The 20,487-nt window shown below is 46.9% G+C and overlaps 1 protein-coding gene across 1 annotated transcript; it reads right to left on the bottom strand.

Annotated features, from left to right (window-relative positions):
- Positions 1 to 56: 56 nt before the first annotated feature.
- On the bottom strand, positions 57 to 4,651 carry LOC120872070 (cationic amino acid transporter 3-like). Its single transcript, XM_040252220.1, has 9 exons — positions 4,279 to 4,651; positions 3,506 to 3,664; positions 2,075 to 2,252; positions 1,758 to 1,870; positions 1,386 to 1,608; positions 1,074 to 1,213; positions 867 to 969; positions 481 to 680; positions 57 to 272 (listed from the first exon to the last, which is right to left on the bottom strand). Exons 1-9 carry the CDS (start codon positions 4,649 to 4,651, stop codon positions 70 to 72), a joined length of 1,692 nt encoding a protein of 563 aa, XP_040108154.1. The 3' UTR covers positions 57 to 69.
- Positions 4,652 to 20,487: the final 15,836 nt, after the last annotated feature.

Here is a 20,487-nt window from a genome sequence, read left to right as displayed (position 1 = left end):
TAGCCGCTGGACCACCAGGGAAGTCCCAGTGAAGGATGTTTAGACCTAAAGCACACAGATTTCCTTCACTCAAGGTGGACACTCTGGGCACATAAGGTCACCTACCTTGAAGTGAAGAGGACTGAGGCTCTGGGGCTGCCTCCAGATGATGACCGTGACCCCAGTGATCATCAGCAGCAGCAGCACAGCCACTATTGTGAGCACGGAGTCTCCAGAGAACACACGTCTGGGCCATTGGGCCAGGATCACACTCAGGATGGTCAACAGGAGAACTGCAAGGGTCAAGGTGGAGGAGAATAGAACAGGTTCGACTCCAGAAGCCAAAGATGTCAAGACCTTGGGTCACACTCCTCCCCAAAACTTCCCACATCATGAAGGCTGCTCATCCTATCTCCAGCATTCCTCAACTGATTGAAATACACATTCCCACCTTATCTTGTCAATTTCAGAATACCACCAGAGAAAGATCCCAATGCTCACCAAGCAGTAAGGCACATCCATAAACAATCTGGCCAGATGTCTGGGTGGGGATGGTTCTGGGAGGGTGACAGAGACTCTTGAGAATCTTTGAGGTTCCCGCTTCAGGTGCAGTGTCCAAAGGACTTGCTTCAACTACAGATTCCATCTCAGTTCCTTTCTCTGTTTTCTTGGTCTCGCTTAAATTCTCATCCTGTTGATATCTGAATTAGAGATATTAAAGCAATGTTAACAGCAGCCCCTACTCATCCAGCTCACACAGCCTGTTCCAAATCTGCTGCCTTAAGCAGAGCAGACATTAAGAAGGCGGCATGAAAGCAGAAGACAGTTCCCTCCTCATCAATCCCGAGTATCCAAGACCCCCCACCCAAGGTGTCGTGGGGCCTCACCTGAGGACAAGGACAGAAAATGCCACCAGGGAGTAAGCCAGCAGGGTCCCGATGGACATGAGGTCCACCAGGTCATGGAGCTCGAAGAATAACGCCATGACCCCTAGAAGGAGGGCACAGACAAGGTCGGGGAGAGGAGTGAGAACCCAGGAGAAATATCCAAGCTAAGAAAATTGACCAAAGAAGGCATGGCCGTTATTTCTTTACCTGCAAGAATTCCAGAAGCCAAGGTGGCTGTGATGGGGGTACGGGTGCGGGCGTGGATGCGGGCAAGTCCCCGGAAAAGGAGCCCGTCATCTGCCATTGAGTAGATCACACGGGGCATGGGGAACATGGCACCCAGGAGGCTGGGAGAGACAACGAGGACACGTGTGGGGACGTGGAGAAGCAGGAGAGACCACGGCATCCACTCCCTCGTCTACATGGGGCAAGATGATCTTGCTCTCTTTTTCTCTCATTTCCAAGGGCTGGGATACCCGAGCATCTGACAGTCAATGGGCAGAAACCCACGACACTGACCTGGACGTAAGAGCACAGAGGGTGCCAACAGCCACCACGTATCTGGCAGGGCCCCAGCCAACGTGGAGGAAAGCCTGCGGCAAGGAGCTTGCAGGATGAATCTGGTAGTAGGGCACCATGAGGGTGAGTGAGGCTGAGACACCAAAATACGCCAAAAAGCAGATGAAGAGTGAGATCACGATGCCCAAGGGGATGGACCGTTGGGGATTTTGGGCTTCTTCCCCTGCAGGATTGGAGGAAGTACTGGATCAGGAAACAAGCCAGGCTGAAAGCACAAAATCCCCTTTCCTGTTGAACCTCCAAAAGAAAGCCCTACACCCAAGCGCAGCCCAATCTGTGCCCACACCCTGGATGGGGCCATGACCACATTACCTGTAGTAGCAATGACATCAAAACCGACAAATGCGTAGAAACACGTAGCTGCTCCTTGGAAAATCCCATCAAAGCCAAAAGGCACAAACCCTCCTGCACCCAGAGGGCCTGAGCTATGGTGAGAGAAGGAACAAGATAGAACGTGGTTGAGGTGTGTTCAGCCATCACTTCTGGACTCTTCCCTTCACACCACTAGCCCTGAGCTCCAGGAGCCCCACCACCTGGCTTCATCAGCCCAGGTCTGTTTAGTCTCCACCACGTTCCCATTTCTGCACCTTCTTCCACGTGCATGACTAAGGCCCAGAGAACCCCCTAACCTAGAGGAATCATTGGATCCAGATATGTTCGGTTTGTAGTCCTCTTCTGTGAGCTTCCAGTTGTGTGGGTCTCCCTTAATGATGCCAGAGATGATGATGAAGCTGAGAACCAAAAGGTTCAAGCCCGTGAACACTTTGTTAACCAGGGCCGACTCACCAGCTCCCATAGTGAGTAGTCCTGTGAGAAAGACGGAATATGAGACATCCAAAAGGGGCTACTAGGGGCTGGGGTCCTGAGGAGGTGGACAGTGACTGCTCAGTGGATCCAGGGTTTCCTTTTGTTGTGATGACCATGTTTGGAGCTAGACAGAGGTGATGGCTACAGAACACTGTGAATATACCAGGTCCCCTGAATCACACACTTTAAGATCGTTAATTTCTTACTGTGGCTATCGTCTCCCAGTAGACAGGTCTATTAAATCATTAGGTTGTACACCTTAAATTTATACAATGTTGGATGTTAATTATATCTCAATAAGGCTGGGAAAAATAATAAGATGCTTGATTTTATGCTATGTAAATTACCTCTTAATTTAAAAAAAAAATCTTTGATCTCAGTACAGAGGAAGAAACTTGTTGGTCTAAGTGAATGGTTCTCAGTGGGGTGATCTTGTCCCCCAAGCAGTTGGCACTGTCTGGAGACATTCTTATTGTCACACTTTGGGGGGAAGGCGGGCATCACTGGTGTCTAGAGAGTGAAGGCCAGGGATGCCACTCAACACCCGACAGCGATTTAAAACAACAAAAACAAAACCCAGGGACTTCCCTGGTGGTCCAGCGCTTAAGACTCTGTGCCTCCACCTGAGGGGGCACAGGTCTGACCCCTGATAAGGGACAGAGGAGCCTGGCAGGCTACAGTCATAGGGTCGCAAAGAGTTGGAGGTGACTGAAGTGACTTAGCAGGCATGCACACAGGGGAACTAAGGGGCTTCCCAGGTGGCACTAGTGGTAAAGATTCTCCTGTCAATGCAGGAGATGCAGGTTCAATCCCTGGGTCTGGAAGATTCCCTGGAGAAGGGAATGGCAACTCACTCCAGTATTCTTGCCTGGAGAATTCCATGGACACAGGAACCCGGCGGGCTACAGTCTATGGGGTCGCAAAGAGTCAGATACGACTGAGAGACTCAGCACATACACACGCGTGCACAGGGGAACCAAGATCCGGCATGCATTGCAGCACAGTCCAAAAAATAAATAAATAAATAAATGCAAAGGACAGCCACCCACACTTACGAATGATCCAGCCCCAAACTGTCAGTAGTGCCAACAGTGGGAAACAATGGTCTATGTCTCACCTTCCTGTCTCTCATATCCTAGAGCCTTCAATCCAGTTGTAATTCTTCTACCGTTCTTCCACCCCAAGCCTTTCCTACCCCAGCCCCCCACCTCCACACCCCATTCTTCCCATCCTATCGGTGATCCCTGTTTTACCCGTGAGCAGAAGCACCAGGCCCAGTGCAAAAAAGTCTGGGTACTTGGCCAAGAAATGGGGCACATGCAGAGAGAAAGTTCCCTGTAACGCCTGAGAGATGTGGTCCCCTATCAAGCTGTCAAAGGCAGAGCTCCAGGCTCTGGACACACTGGCGGTACCTGCCGGAGCAGAAGATAGAACATTCATTAGCAAACACTCATTGAACCCCTACCTGGTGTCACTGGCTATCTTTGGGCAGGGGAAGGGGCTGGGGAGAAACATACAAAATGTTCTAATCTCAAAGAGATTCTTTCCACGGGTTGGGAAGAGTAGACTAGGATGACCCACAAAATAGATCAACTGTTTGATGTTAGGAGATAAATGTTATGCAAAAGAAAAAAGAAAAAAAAAAAGAACACAGGTCATTGGGAGCAGGAGGTCTGGGAGATGAGGGTTGAAATTTTCAATCAAGTAGCAGAGGGAAATCCCGTGAAGGCAACAGCTGAACAAAGACCCTCGATATGGTGAGAGGATGAGCCTGTGGGCCCTGCCTCCCTCTCACCCACTTCCTGCAGTTCCCTTCCCTTCTTTGTTCTGGGTCCATCCTTTAAAGATAACAGGAGAGAGCTGAGAAGAAGGGAGCTATGAGGTTTGCCTGCTGCTATGACCCACGTCTCCCCGCCACCATCAAAGTCAATAGTAGCAAAGTTCTCATGAATGAGTGAAGACCTAAATCCCTGCTCCTAGTTTCTTCATCTTAAGCCCCACACCTCCCCCCTCCCCATCAACTCACCAATGACATAGGACAATATAAGATTCCAGCCAGTGATGAAGGCACATAGCTGTCCCACAGTGACGTAGCTGTAGAGATATGCAGAACCAGAGCCTGGTACCCGGGCCCCAAACTCAGCATAGCAGATCCCAGACAACATAGAAGACAGGGCAGCCACCAGGAAGCAGATGACGATTGCTGGTCCAGCTTTATCCCTGGCCACCTCTCCAGCCAGGATGTACACGCCAGCCCCTAGGGTGCTGCCCACACCCAAAGCCACCAGGTCGAGGGTGTTCAGACAACGAGACAGGCGACTCTCAGACTCCGCTATGGGCTCCAGTGGCCTCCGGCGGACCAGCTTCTGACCAAACTGGCGAACACAGTGACACAGCATCCTAGATGGAGCTGAGGAGACCACGATCTGCTGAGAAAACAAGACACAAAGTCATCAGGAAGGTCCATCTGCCCTCGGCCCTGGGAGTCCAATTTCACGGAGCAATGGAGTGATGGCAGGTGGTATAAAGACATGGGGCAAGTTCTCCATCTCTGAATGTTGCTTTCCTCAAACATAAAGAAGACTTTTGATATGTTTCAAAGTTACTGGAAGAGTTGCTTGAAGAGAAGGGAGAGGGAGAAGAATACGTCTCCGTAAACATGCCGCTTTGGCTTGTGGGTTGTTTTGAGCTGAAGGCAATTAAGACACAGAAGATTCAGAAAAATCTCCTTGCTTAGGCTTAAGTTAGTCTCCCTTAACTGATCAAAATCATTTAGATTAGGGGACCTATGGCAGGAAGAGAGCTGTTACCAGAGATTAACTCTATCTCAGGAAGACTTACCTGCAGTGAGTGGCAAACATTAATTTACCAACCTTCCCATCTTCCTGCGGGTTCTCTCTCCTTGAAGCCCCAGATCCCCACCCCCTTCTCTTTAGCTCAGGGGAACCTTTAAACCTCAATTGTTTGTCTTTGAACCTCAGCGCATTTATGGGACTCCCATACATAGGAGTTTATTTAATCTGTCCTATATAAGTTTAATGATTAGAACCTAGACAGAAAAGTTTCCCACCCCTGCACAGAAGCAAATGGTGGCAACCCACTCCAATATCCTTGCCTGGAGAATTCCAGGGACAGAGGAACCTGGTGAGCTATAGTCCATGGGGTCACAAAGAGTCAAACATGACTGAGCGACTAACACACACAGAGAAGCAAAATCTTTCAACAAAGAGCCTGGCACACAGTAGCTGCTTAAAAGGTATTAGCTAAATGGGTAAGAATGCTGGATTTTTTTTTTTTTTTAATCTTTTGGCCCTGCAGCATAGTTTGTGGGATCTTAGTTCCCTGACCAAGGCTCAAACCCATGCCGTTTTCACTGGTAGCACTGAGTCTTAACCGCTAGACCACCAGGGAGGCCCCAAGAATGTTGATTTTTAAAGCAAAATCGGCTAGCTCTGCTGGTTCAAATCTGGCACTGTGGTGTGTGGCTTATGTGACTACCCACAAGCTTACATACTGCTGTGTCCTCCTTTCTCCTATAAAACAGAGAGATTAGTTATGACCATCATTATTCCCCCCTTCCCTATTACATATGATATGACAGCTGACAGGGGCTCAGTGATCAGAGCAGTGAAACCAAGTCCGCCAGTAACCGAGTTCCCCTGCCGACTCTATGATTCGTCTCTCCATCCAAAACTTTATTCGCTTTCTGGTTCCAGTCCTATTCCCCTCGGGGAATCCAAAAAAGGAGGGTCGGCGGGGAAGACTAGGGGAAAGAGATTGTTAGGCAGTTTGGGATGGACATGCACACATGCTGTATTTAAAACGGATAGTCAACAAGAATCTACTATATAGCAGGGAACTCTGCTATACAGGGAACTCCACTCAGTGTTATGTGCAGCCTGGATGGGAGGGGAGTTTGGGGAAGAATGGATACATGTATATATATATGGTTGAGTCCCTTTATCTACCTGAAACTATTACATTTTTAATCGGCTATATTCCAATAAAAAAGCTTAAAAAAAAAAAGGGAAAAAGGAGGGATTCAACTCAAGGAGGACCCTGCAGGACCCTTCTGGTACAAAAGTCTCTCCATCCTCTCATTCATTTGTAGACAAAAGATTTAATCTCCAAGGTCTTACCTGAGTTCCAAAATGCAGATTCCACAGTACTAATTAGAGAAGTGATAGAAACAAAGAAAAAGTAGCATCAAATAGTCTCCAAGGGAAAAACAGCTTGATGTTCTTATTTGTTCCCCAGGCTCTAAGTAAATAACACAGTACCTCAACCATTGATTTTGCTCTCCTAGAAAGAAGTTGAGGGATCCCAGAGATCTTGATTTGCTAGTTTACCTTGCAGCAACACACAGATCAAACACAATCGCCAGTAACCCACTGAGTCACTAAAATGCTGACAGGATGTCTGCAACCGAGATCTTATCCAGAAGCTGAAATCACAAAGACCACCTCCTCTCTGGGCTCCCCAGGAGGCTCAGGGGTAAAGAATCCACCTGCCAATGAAGGAGTTCCCTGCCTGGGTCAAGGAGATGCCCTGGAGGAGGAAATGGCAACCAGCTCCAGTATTCTTGCCTGGAGAATCCCGTTGACAGAGGAGCCTGGTGGGCTATAGTCCACGGGATCACAAAGTCAGACACCACTGAGTGACTAAGCAGACTGTGCCTCAGGCACAAGATTCCACACTCTACCCATCTCTCCACTAAGGATCCTAAAACCTGAAGCTTTCTCCTCCACGGCTTGCAGAGTTGACAAGGAATTGGATCTCTGCTCTGGGACAGAAAGCAGATGGAATTCACAGGGAGGGACAGACTGTGGCCCAGCTCAGTCAAAGCATCAAACCAGAGTGCCCTCCCAACTGCCTGGAGAAGAGGGAACTGCCTTCATTCTGGATCAGAAATGGCAGGACTGTTTCCTGCTGCTGTGGGGCCTGAAACGTCTCCTCCCTACACGGCTCCACAGGGTTAGGCTGATTCAGAGACCACAAGTCACCATCAGGGGCTTCCACCCTGATACTCCAAAGTCCAAGGTTAGCATTTGGATTAAGAGTCAGGAAACTCATTAGAATCTTGGTTCCTCAAACACCCCTGTGGAGTCATATACTTCTCTGAACATGCATTTCCTTCTTGCTCAGATGCTGCTGCTGAATACTTTAGCCCTGTTAGTAGGAATACAAATGGTGCAGCTGCTGCTGATAAAGTATGTTTTTTCCAGGGACTTTCCTGTCTGTCCAGTGGTTAAAAGAGTCCACCTTCTAGCGCAGGGGATACAGGCTCAATCCATAGTCAAGGAATAAGATTCCACATGCCCTGCTGTGTAGCACAACCAAAAAATGAATTCAGTCAGTTCAGTCGCTTAGTGACCCCATGTTGTGTCTGACTGTTTGTGACCCCATGAACTGCAGCATGCCAGGCCTCCCTGTCCATCACCAACTCCTGGAGTTTACTCAAACTCATGTCCATCGAGTCAGTGATGCCATCCAACCATCTCATCCTCTGTCGTCCCCTTCTCCTCCCGCCTTCGATCTTTCCTAGCATCAGGGTCTTTTCCAATGAGTCAGTCATTCGAATCTTTCTTTAGAAAAAAAAAAAAGTATGGTGGTTCCTTCAAAAACTAAAAATGGATTTATCATTATGGTCCAGCAACTTCCTCTATGGGTGTATACCCCAAAGAACTGAAAATAAGGTCTCAAAGAGATATTTGTACACCTATGTCCAAAGCAGCAGTATTCACAGTAGCTGAAAGACAGAAGCCTCTCAGAAGTCCATCCTCAAAGGAATGGATGAACACTACACAGACAATGAAATATTACTCAGCCTTAAGAAGGAACTAAAAAGAGCCTCTTGATGAAGGTGAAAAAGGAGAGTGAAAAAGCTGGCTTAAAACTCAACATTCGAAAAACTAAGATCATGGCATCCAGTCCCATAACTTCATGGCAAATAGATGAGGAAACAATGGAAACAGTGACAAACTTTATTTTCTTGGGTTCCAAAATCACTGCAGACTGTGACTGCAGCCATGAAATTAAAAGACACTTGTTCTGTGGAAGAAAAGCTATGACAAACATAGACAGCATATTAAAAAGCAGAGGCACCAGCTTGTTGACAAAGGTCCATTTAGTCAAAGCTATGGTTTTTTCAGTAGTCATGAATGGATCATAAAGAAGGCTGAGCATTGAAGAACTGAGGCTTTCAAACTGTACTGCTGGAGAAGACTCTTGAGAGTCCCTTGGACAGCAAGGAGATCACACCAGTCAACCCTAAAGGAAATCAACCCTGAATACTCATTGGAAGGACTGATGCTGAAGCTCCAATACTTTGGCCCCCTGGTGTGACGAGTCGATATTGGGAATGATTGAGCGCAGGAGGGGATAGCAAGGGATGAGATGGTTGGATGGCATCACCGATTCAATGGACGTAAGTCTGAGTCAACTCTGGGAGACAGTGAAGGACAAGGAAGCCTGGCGTGCTGCAGCCCACGGGGTCGCAAAGAGTTCGACATGACTGAGCAACTAAACAACAACAAAGAATAAACAGGCAAGGGAATTCTCTGGTGATCCAGTGGTTAAGACTCTGGGCAATCACTGCAGGGGACACAGGCTGGACCCCTGGTCTGAGAATTAACATCGAACCTGCTGTATGGTGCAGTCAGGGGGGATGAGGGGGCGGGAAGGAAATTCTGACACAGGCTACAACATGGAAGAATCTTGAGAACATTATGCTAAGTGATGTTTGCCAGGCACTAAAAGACAAAAACTGTATGATTCCACTTCTATGAAGTACCTAGTTAAAGTTACTTGACTAGAGACAGAAAGCAGAATGGGGCTTTTCCAGGGTCTGGGTGAGAGGGGAATTGATAAGGGAGGACACGTTTCAGTTTTACAAGAAGAGAAGAGCTCTAGAGATGGGCTGCTCAGTAATGTGACTATACTTAACATTACTGAACTCGAAGTTTAAAAATAGTTAAGATGGCAAATTTTACGTCACATGGTATTACGTGTATTTCTGCTGTTGCTTAGTTGCAAAGTCACGTGCAAGCCCATGGACTGTAGCCCACCAGGCTTCTCTGTCCATGGGATTCTCCAGGCAAGAATACTGGAGTAGGGTGCCATGCCCTCCTCCAGGGGATCTTCCCAATCCAAGGATCGAACCCACATCTAATTGGCAGGCAGATTCTTTACCACTGAGGCACTTGGGAAGCCCCTACGTGTATTTTTACCAATGTTTTAAAAAAATTCTGCCAATGATAAATAATAGAGCCAGCTTCACAGAATTGCTGGGTGTAAGGAACCTGAAAGTGATTTAAAGTAAATCACCACACAGCCCTCCTCCATAGGTACCAAACTCTAGACGATTAAGTCCCTTACAGTTGCCCCAAGATCCAGAGAGGAGGAACCTACAGAAGCAGACAGTACACAGGAGACTGAAATCAGTGGCCCACATGTCATAAATCCTACATAACAGCAATCTTTACTAGTGTTTGAACACTAGTGAAAAAGTTAGTCTGAAAGCCTCAAGATCTGATGCAATCTCCTCCCCTGCCCATCTCTCCTCACACAAGCTTACAACTCCTAACTCCTGCTCTCATCTGGAAAATGGGTCTTTCCACCCTCCAGCTGGAGCCAATTGCACACATGGGTGGATTGAAGAGGTCTCTTTAGGGGAGGGTTCAGTCGTTTTCGACTGTCTGCGACCCCATGGATTGTAGCCGGCCAGGCTCCTCTGTCCATGGGATTCTCCAGGCAAGAGCACTGGAGGGGGTTGCCATTCCCTTCTCCAGGGATCTTCCTGACCCAGGGATGGAGTGGTCTCCAGTGTCGCCTGCATTGGCAGGCAGGTTCTTGACTGCTGAGCCACGTGGGAAGCTCTTAGGCTTTTAGGAGGTCTCTTTAGGAGGATCTGAACTCAGCACCCAGTCTCCGACAGAAAAGGGGGTGACCCAGGACTTACCAAATCTTAGGAGCAGAGCCTGGAGGATATCGGTAAGTGCGGTTGAGTTTAAAGCTGCTGTAGGGTTGGAGCTGATCTGGAAAAAACAAATCTGGGAACTCTCCCACAACAAAAAGACAATTCTTAAACCCTGGCCGGGGATGGGCGGGGATGGGAGGGGCAGGTCTGCAGTGGTGCAATCAGCCACTTCTCTTCTGAGCTTGCCCTCAGGGGATAGTTCTGAGATTCTTGAATCTGCAAGTGGTAAAAATACACAGAACGTAAAATTTAGCCACTTCAGTCGTGTTAAGTACCTTCACATCTTGTGCAATGGAACCCCAGGACTTTTTTTCATCTGGCAAAATGGAACCTCTGTCCCCATTCAACCACAATTTCCTCTTTCTTCTCCACCAGCTCCTGACAATCTCATTTCCATTCTCTGTCGTTATGAATCTGAGCACTCCAGGTGTTTCATTTAAGTAGAATCACTTAATTTCACTTACCAGTATGTCCATAAGATTCACTTACACTGTAGCATGTTAGAATTCCCTTCCTTTCTCTCTCTCTCTCTCTTTTTAGCTGCTGGACACCTGGCATCTTAGTTCCTCAACCTGGGATCGAACCTGTGTCTCTTGCTTTGGAAACTTGGGAGTCTTCACAACAGAATCAAAGAGAAGTCCCCCTTCTTTTTTTAATGCTGAATAATACTCTAGTACATGTGCCTGCCCTACCGGCTTATCCATTGTTTGATCATGGGCACTTGAATTGCTTTCGTGCTTTACTTACTGTGAATAATGCTGCTATGAACGTGGGTGTACAAGGCACCAGAGTGTGCTTTCAATTCTTCTGAGTATTTCCTCATAGGTAGAATTGCTGGAGCGTATGGTTCTAAGATTTTTATATCCTGTGATGGAGAAAATGTTCACATACTGAGGTATGGGGCAGTTGATTTGGCTTATCCATGGTTCAGCCTGAACTTTATGTGAACTGAGACAGCCTGTCAGACTCTCACAACAGATTAGCTTTAATTGTTGGGGTAAAGAATGGCTGTCCAGCACACAAAGATGGACCCCCTCTTCTCATGGTGTCCATGTTGACACTCTCTGGAAGATGAGGTTCCCTTCCCAGACCCCAGGGTCCTGCTGTCTCACTATCTGTGTACGAAGTCTGTCTCTTAAGAAAGCTTGAAGGAATACACTCTGTCACGTGAAATGTGTGTTCTTTGCTTGGATGAGGTGCAAGATTGTGCTAGACACCATGTTTCAATAGAGCAGCTCCTCAGAGTTTTCTGAGAAGGTGCCTCCCAGACTACAACCCTCAATTTGGCTCAAATAAAACTCTTTCCTATTCCTATCAGAGATTGTTTATTGATTATTTCTATGGACACTTGCATTCACTTGTTCATCAAGGACCCCGAGAATTAGCGGCTATAAAACTGAAGACCCTGCTCCCACCTTCCCTATCCTTTTGCACTACTTGGCTCCCCACAGTCTGCACACCACTTGAGACACTCCAGTGTGGGGACCCCCAAGCCCAGCTGGACCCCAGCCAGGAGAAGGGGAGCTTAATATCTCTGATGTGAATTCAAACAACACAAGCATGGAACAAGCATTGAGCCTGCATCCAGACTTGCACAAAGGGTTGGAAGAGGATAAAGGGGATACGACTTGGTTCCCTTCTTCAGGTTTGCTGGGAGGGCTGAGCACAGAGGCAGGGAAGCGGAACAGGGTGTAAGGGGTCAGGAGCTCTACACGTAACAGGAGGAGCAAAAACCCAGGAGCAAGTGAGGTGGGGTCACTGGTGAGGGGCCGAGAAGATTTAGACACACAGCAAAAACACTGGACACAAACCACTGAAATGGGATTTAAATGCCAGAATTGACTCTTACAGGGCTTCCCAGGTGGCTGGGTGATAAAGAATCCTCCTGACAATGCAGGAGACACCGGAGATGTGAGTTCAACCCTGGGTGGGGAAGATCCCCTGGAGAAAGAAATGGCAACCCAGTATTCTTGCCTGGGGAATTCCATGGACAGAGGAGCTTGGTGGGCTACCGTCCATGGGGTCACAAAGAGTGGGACACAACTGAGCGACTGAGCGTGCACACTTACATTATGATGTTGATGCTTACATCAGCTTTTGAAAAGTCAGCTACACAAGATGGAATGAAATTGCTTAAGCTGTTGTGCAGAGTTTTAGTTGGTTGTGTGGGGACTCACGGGAAACCCCAGAGTTGGTTGAAACAATTATTTTAAGGGAAGACATTTGAGATGCAAGGGACGTAGAAAGAAGCCTTCTCTGAGCCTCCCTTTTCTGACTCAAAGCAAAAAATTCTGGTTAAGTATGGCTGCCAGAAACTGCCTCTTTGGGGAAGTTAAACTATGACAATAACTATGCTCTCTTGGAGTTTTCTAGCCTGAAGAAGCTGGAAAGTCCACTTATACCTGCAGAGATAGCATTATCACAAAGTATCTCACCTCATGTTTGCTCTCTCAGCCTATTTGCTTTTCCTAAAGGAACTCAATGAAAAAAAAGAAACTCATTTGTTCTTCCCATAGAAGCCTTTTCTCCCTACCCCCACCCCCTACTCCCCTACTCCCCTGCTGAACTGGGTGTTGTTTGCTGTTTAGTCGCTCAGTTGTGTCCGTGTCCAACTCCTTGCGACCCCTTGTACTACAGCCCACCAGGCTCCTCTGTCCATGGAATTCCCCAGGCAAGAATACTGGAGTGAGTTGCCATTTCCTTTTCCAGGGGATCTTCCCGATGCAGGGATCAAACCCGTGTCTCTTGCATTGGCAAGTGGATTCTTTACCACTGAGCCACCTGAGAAGCCCGTTGGATATATAAGCCTGTAATTTTAATCATTTTAGCAAGTTATACCTTCTTTTAGCTTCCATACAGAATCCTTTCCTCCTGTTAATCTGTCTTCTTTTTTTTTTTTTTTTTTTTTTTTTTTGGCAAGCTTCAGTCACAGAACCTAAGAGGAGAGAGGAAATGTTTTTCTGCTCCAACAGCGGCAAGGTTTAAATGTTTCAACAATGTAATGTGCTACAGAATAAAATATGTGGCCAAGTTTAGGAAGTAGAGTCTAGAGTTCATCCATTTAACAGTGCCAAAGGGACCTCTCTGTGCCAGACACTAAACTAGGCATCAGGGATTTAGAAGCAAAGAACACTGTTGACTTTAACAACAGTGAGACATTTGGAGACACCTTATGCTGCTGCCGCTGCTAAGTGGCTTCAGTCCTTTTACTGAAATAAATTTCACGTGGTTGAAAGATTAGGCCATGCCGAACAGCATGTGGGATCTTAGTCCCCCGATCAGGGATCAAACCCACACCTCCTGCATAGGAAGTGCAGAGTCTTAATCACAGGACCACGACGGAAATCCTTAAAGATGATAACTTTTCAAAACAACAAGAACGTAATAGAACGCACACAAAGCATTTAAAATTACTCTTGGAAATTGTTGCTGTTCCCTTGCTAAGTAATGTCCGATTCTTTGTGAGCCAGTGGACTGCAGCACGCCAGGCTTCCCTGTCCTTCACCGTCTCCCTGAGTTTGCTCAAACTCATGTCCATTGAGTCTGTGATGCCATCCTACTGTTCCATCCTCTGTCGCTTGCTTCTCCTCCTGCCCTCAATCTTTTCCAGTATCAGGGTCTTTACCAGTGAGTGGACTCTTCCCATCAAGTGGCCAAAGTATTGGAGCTTTAGCATCAGTCTTTCCAGTGAATATTCAGGTTTGATTTCCTTTAGGATAATATTAAGACAGATATTTAAGCCTTGAGAATTTTTATGTCCAATATCACATTGATCATATTGTATAGAATTTAGAAGATCCCAATTGTCAGGCTGTTATGATTCATATGAGCTTTTTTTTTTTTTCCCTGCTGCAGACTTGTGGGACCCTAGTTCCTCAACCAGGGATCAAACTCAGGGCCTCCACAGTGAAAGCACAGAGTTGTAACCAATGGACCGCCAGGGAATTCCCAACTCATGAGAATGCAATGCAGGTCCACCCCTGCTGCTTTCTCCTCACCCTCTCGTCTCTCCAGTGTAATTTACCTTTGCATTGCACTCATCTCATGGTTACTATAAAAATGTAAGAGAGATGCTTACGTGGCTTTTTCATTTTCATTCAACAATTACCCTTATTTTTTGTTTTAATTTTTATTTATTTTTGGCTGTGCTGGGTCTTTGTTGCTGCCCAGACTTTTGCTAGTTGTGACGAGTAAGGGCTACTCTCTAGTTGCAGTGGGCAAGCTACTCCCTGGGGTGGCTTCTCTTGCTGGCGGAGCATGGGCTGTAGGGCCCATGGGCTTCAGAAGTTGTGGGTCATGGGCTCTAGAGCACAGGCTCAGTAGTTGTGGTACATGGCTTAGTTGCTCCGTGGCATGTGGAATCTTCCTGGACCAGGGATTGAACCATATCTCCGGCATTGACTAGGGAATTCTTTACTATTGAACTATCAGGGAAGCCCTGCCCTTACGAGATGGCTCACTCTCTCCACTGGTTTCCCAGCCTCATGACCTCTGTCTCTTAAATAGTAGCATCTGTTCTTTTTCATATGTATCTCCAAGTTTATGAAATTAAATCTCAGATGTATAACCATGGTTGAGATTGGGTACTTTGTGTATATATTCAGTTCAGTTCAGTTCAGTCGCTCAGTCGTGTCTGACTCTTTGCATTAAATATGAATGTTTTAAGTTGACCCTGAAAACACTGGCCTGTGATTCACAAGTAGAAGACCTGTCCTCAGAGGCATACATTGATTTTGTTTCACATCCTGTACTACATAAATGGACTCAGGACTCCCCTGGTGGTCCAATGGTTAAGATTCCAAGCTCCCAATGCACAGGGCCTGCGTTTGACCTCTGGTCAGCAATCTAGATCCCATATGCTGCAACTAAGACCCAGCACAACCAAATATATATATATATATATAAGTAAAGAAAGATACATGGACTCAGGCCACGTGCTCCTTTTGGTTTGGTTTTTTTCACTTGGTTTGGGGTTTGCAGGTCCTTCTGTGGGACTGTTGCATGAGGCTGAGACGACCCCTACTCATCACAGCCGTAGGTTACCACATCATATTGGACACCTTAAACCTACCCAGGGCTATTAGTCAATTGCATATTAGTGAAGCTGAAAGGGAAAAACACAGCAATATTACAGAGTACCCATAAATCATGTAGACATTTTATTTTTGCTTCTTTTCATTCTTTTTCCTTTGTACACACTATTGAAAGTTCCTATCCTCTAATCCGCTTATTACTTATTTATTTATTTTTGGCCAGGCTCGTTGGCCTGCAAGATCTTAATTTCCTGACCAGGGATTGAACCCGTACCCCTACACTGGGAGCTTGGAATCTTAACCACTGGACCACCAGGGAAGTCCCTAACTCACTTATCATCTTTTCCATTTTCTCTTCTCTCCTACAGATGCTCTCGAGCGAGATGTGAGATAACATCAGTGACTCAGCGGACATGAATCTGAGCAAACTCTGGGAGGTACTGTAGGCCAGGGGAAGCCTGGCATGCTGCAGTCCATGGGGTGGCGAAGAGTCGGACACGACCAAGAGACTGAAAACAACAGATGCTCTCTATTGTATTTTTCATCTCCTCCACTGAGTTTCTCAGGTCCAGAATTTCTGTTTGGTTCTTTTTTTAAGATCTGCATCTCACTGGCAAAAATTCCACTTTATTTTTTTGAGATTTCATTGAATTTTCCTTTGGCGTTTTCTCATGGAGTTTCTTCAAAACAGCATTTTTGAATTGCTTATATGCTTGTGCACAAAATTCTGTGTCTTGAGGAATCCAGTGATTAGGACTCTGTGCTTCCACTGTTGGGGGCAGGTTCAATCCCTGGTTGGGGAATTAAGATCCCACTAGCAGAGCAGGCAGAAAAGGAAAGAAAAAGTTTATGTGCCTATGTGCATTTCAGATCGATAATTAGGAAAGTGTCACTTTCTGTTTGTAATGACATGTTTCTTTGATTTTTCTTTTTCTTTTTCTTTTTTTGTAGTTTTCCATTGGTGCTTTCGCATTTTAAGGAGAAAGCACTTCCTTAAGCCTTTGCTAGCCACATTCAGTGGGGTATTCTTTTAAATGATAGTGGTGTATTATCTGGGGCTTTCTCTTTCTCTCCCTACGCTTGCTCCACTTTTCTTGCTCCCTCCTGTGGGAGAATTCTTAAGCTTTTCTGTCTCTGCTCTGACAACTCACAAGGCTGCCTCCTGGAAACCTGTCTGGATTCCCAGAAGGTGGCTCTAGAGCTCCAGCCTGTGGGCGCCCTCGCCCAGAGCAGGGGCCGGATTGCTGAGCCTGCTTCTTGTCTGTAGAGTTCCTATGGGCACTGCAGGGAGGGTCCCACAAGGAGCCCCTGGAGAGTGGGGTCAGGTGTGGGTCCAGCACTTGGGGCACTGAGGGTGCCCGCGGACCCTGTAGGGAGATTCCCCGGTGTGGTGCTCCCAGAGGCTCTTGACTGGACTCGCCATTGAAAGCAATTGTTTTAGTGCCCTTTGGAATGCCTGTCTGCCTCTTTCCCAAGATCCTTCCTCTCCACCTTCATGGAGGTCCCGCCTCGGGACGCTGGTGCCGCTGTAGACAAACTGGTGTTTCCAGGGGTGCCTTGCCTTTCTAAGGGAGCAGAGCACTCACTCACCACTTTTCTTCTCCTTGGTGGGAGAAGTGGTCTCTGGGTAGATCAGCCCCCAGACATGTTCCCTGGGGAAGGGGGCGGGCTGAGAGCTGAAAAATCCTCTTTTTTTTTTTTTTCTCGATTTTTATTGAAGAACAAGTCATCTATTTCCACTCTAACTAATCTTTTTTTTTTTTTTTTTTACTTTATTTTACTTTACAATACTGTATTGGTTTTGCCATACACTGACATGAATCCGCCACAGGTGTACGTGAGTTCCCAAACCTGAACCCCTCTCCCACCTCCCACCCCATATCATCTCTCTGGATCATCCCCGTGCACCAGCTGGATGAAACTGGAGCCGATTATACAGAGTGAAGTAAGTCAGAAACAAAAACACCAATACAGTATACTAACACATATATATGGAATTTGAAAGATGTTTGAAAAATCCTCTCTTACTGCCCCCTCTGCTGTGACTACATTGTCTTGGCATGCTGGAATCTCCCCCAGGGAAAACTCGCTTTCTGCAATTACTCTCTGTGTGTTGGAATTTGCCCAGGTCAGTTTTCCCCACCACCACCACCGCAAGGGGGATGGGAGCAGGCTCACCAGCCCTGCAGGTTCCACAGCCCATGCAGAGGTCCATCTGCCTGGCACCAAGATGCACAGATAGGCGAGATTCCTCCCAGGTTCCTTGACACGTGGCGCTAGGTCTCACAGGCACCTGCTTTTGCTCTGTCTGTTGTTTTGTGCTTCGTCGCTCAGTTGTGTCCGACTCTTTGCACCCCATGGACGGTAGCCCGCCAGGCTCCTCTGTCCTTGGGGATTCTCCAGGCAAGAATACTGCAGAGGGTTGCCATCCCCAACTCAGGCATTGAACCTCGGTCTCCTGCATTGCAGGAGGATTCGTTTTAGAAGGAGGCTAAAAAGGAGAAGGAGGCAGCAGAGGATGACATCACTGACTCAATGGACATGGGTCTGAGCAAACTCTGGGAGATAGTGGAAGACAGGGAGGCCTGGCGTGCTGCAGTCCATAGGGTCGCAAAGAGTCCGACATGACTGAGCACATACGTACATTATTTGCACCACATCTCAACCCACTCTAGTACTCTTGCCTGGAAAATTCCATGGTCAGAGGAGGCTTGTAGGCTACAGTCCATGGGGTTGCAAAGAGTCGGACACAGCTGAGCAACTTCACTTCACTAATTTTTTAGAGTACCCCTCCAAGGGAAAAGCAGCCTCCCTGAGAGCAAAGATTGTTTTTCATCCCTGTATCCGCAGAGATTAGACATAAGAAGCTCAATTCATGACTGAAGATCAAATGAATGAGGCTATTAGTTGATTGCTTGAATCAGCTTAAAACATTTCAGTGTGTTAGTTGCATTCCACCTAAAAGGACTGTAATCTTAAACTATAAACTCTTGTGGGTTGGCCTGTGTCTTCTATTTCTCAGGAGAAATGGAGACTCATGGGTACTTTTGCTTTATTTGCAGGGGGGAGGGGCTTGCTGTGCTAGGTTTTGTTGCCGTGTGCAGGATTTCTGCAGTTGCAGTGAGCGGGGGCTACTCTCCGGTTGAGGTGCCCGGGCTTCTCACGGCAGTGGCTTCTCTTCTGGCAGAGCATGAGCTCAGTAGTTGTGGCACATGGGCTTAGTCCCCCTGCAGCATGTGGAATCTTCCCAGGCCGGGGATCGAACCCATGTCCCCTGCATTGGCAGATGGATTCTTAACCACTGAGTCACCAGGGAAGTCCTGGTGGGTGCTTTTTAAGTTAATATGCTTAGGACAGTATTTGTTTTGGCTTAGGGGTTTGGGGTGGGTTTCAGTGGGTATTTTTGTTTTGGGGAAATGATATCTTAGCAGAGATTTAGATGAAATGACAGAAGAAGTCATGCAACTATCTGGTAGAAGGACATTTTAGCCTTCAGTCTATAGGGAGAAGTCATCAGGATAAGCGCAGAGAGAGCCTCCATAAGTACAGCTAAGGCAGAGCTTCTTAACCTTGCTACTATTGATGTTTGGAGACTGATGGTTCTTTGTTGTGAACACTGTAATGTGCATTGCAGAATACTTAGAGCATCCTTGACTTCTACCCAGTAGATCAGCAGTCTCCAACATTTTTGCCCCCAGGGACCAGTTTCATGGAAGACAATATGTTGATTCAATAAATTTATGTGTTGCAGAAAGATTACCACCACAGCATTAGCTAGCACCTGCATCCCATACTTAACCTTTTTTTTTTTTTTTTTTTTGTAGTGAGGACATTTAGGATGTATTGCCTTAGCAACTTTCAAGTGGGCAATACAGGATTATCAGGTATAATCATCATGCTGTACATTAAATCCCTGCTGTTGCTGCTAAGTCACATCAGTCATGTTTGACTCTGTGCGACCCCATAGACCGGCAGCCCACCAGGCTCCCATCCCTGGGATTCTCCAGGCAACCATACTGGAGTGGGTTGCCATTTCCTTCTCCAGTGCATGAAAGTGAAAAGTGAAAGTGAAGTTGCTCAGTCCTGTCCAACTCCTTGAGACCCCATGGACTGTAGAGTACCAGGCTCCTCCGTCCATGGGATTTCCCAGGCAAGAGTACTGGAGTGGGTTGCCATTGCCTTCTCCCATTAAATCCCTAGAACTCATTAATCCCATAGCTGGAAATTTGTACCCTTTGAACAATAGGCAGAGATTCTGCATTTTAACAAGCTCCCGGGTGATGCCATGAGGTTGGTTTGTTGGTTTCACTTTGAAAAGTAAAGTCAGTCTGTAATGAAAATTGTTTTCCAGATACCCACTGCTCAAAAATCAATAAAGAAGCCAGGTTGGTGGAAAGAAAAGTTTGCTTTATTTTGGATGTTGGCAATGGGGTGGAGAGGGTGGGATGTGGAATCCTGCCCAAAGTCCAACTACCCCCACCCCACTGACAACCAGTGGGCAAGAGCTTTTTTAGATGGGGGGAGGGGGGTGTCATGAAGAAACAGCACAGTCAGCTCTGACAGTCATCTTGAAATTAATTGGTCATCAGTGGTCAGATCAGCATCATCTCGATTGTTTTCAGTGCTGCTTATCTTCAGCTCCAGGATTGGATGGTTCCCATATCCTTAAGGCCACTTCTCAGAACTGTGGCAGCTGTTGTCATGGCTGCAGTCTGGGCATCAGGTCCTTAACTTCTTTCACCTGGTGGGGGTTTTGGTCTCTACAGGACAGCTCATAGGATATGGCTCAGAATCCTGTCTATAGACCTGGAGAAGGAACTAAAGGTTCTTGACTTTGCCTAATGACTAAACTGGGATCATTTGGTCTCCTTTGACTGTCTTCCTTTGTGTCTGCGTCTTCTCACTTCTCTGACTAAACTTATTCCTTGGCTGAAATTTCACCACAGACAACAGACAGGTGGAGGATGAGGTTGGAGTGGGGAGGACCATAGGGTCCTGCTCCATTTCAAATCTGTGCTTAACAAATAGCAGATTAATGACAGAAATGGGGGAGATCTACAGGCTCCAGAGGACCAGGGATCAGATTAGTGGATGAGGATGGGAGACATGGAGTGAGCGGGACTGGGGTATGGCTGTCAAGGGATGTATTTAAGTCTTGATGCGAATTTTGCCAGTTCTTGTTACTAGAAGCACTAGAAACACAGAAGCACATTTGGATAACAGG

Source organism: Oryx dammah, unplaced genomic scaffold (assembly GCF_014754425.2).
Source record: "Oryx dammah isolate SB20612 unplaced genomic scaffold, SCBI_Odam_1.1 HiC_scaffold_13, whole genome shotgun sequence".
In the NCBI taxonomy this organism is placed as follows: domain Eukaryota; kingdom Metazoa; phylum Chordata; class Mammalia; order Artiodactyla; family Bovidae; genus Oryx; species Oryx dammah.
The sequence above is the reverse complement of the archived record's forward strand: the minus strand, read 5'-3'. Positions and strand labels throughout refer to the sequence as shown.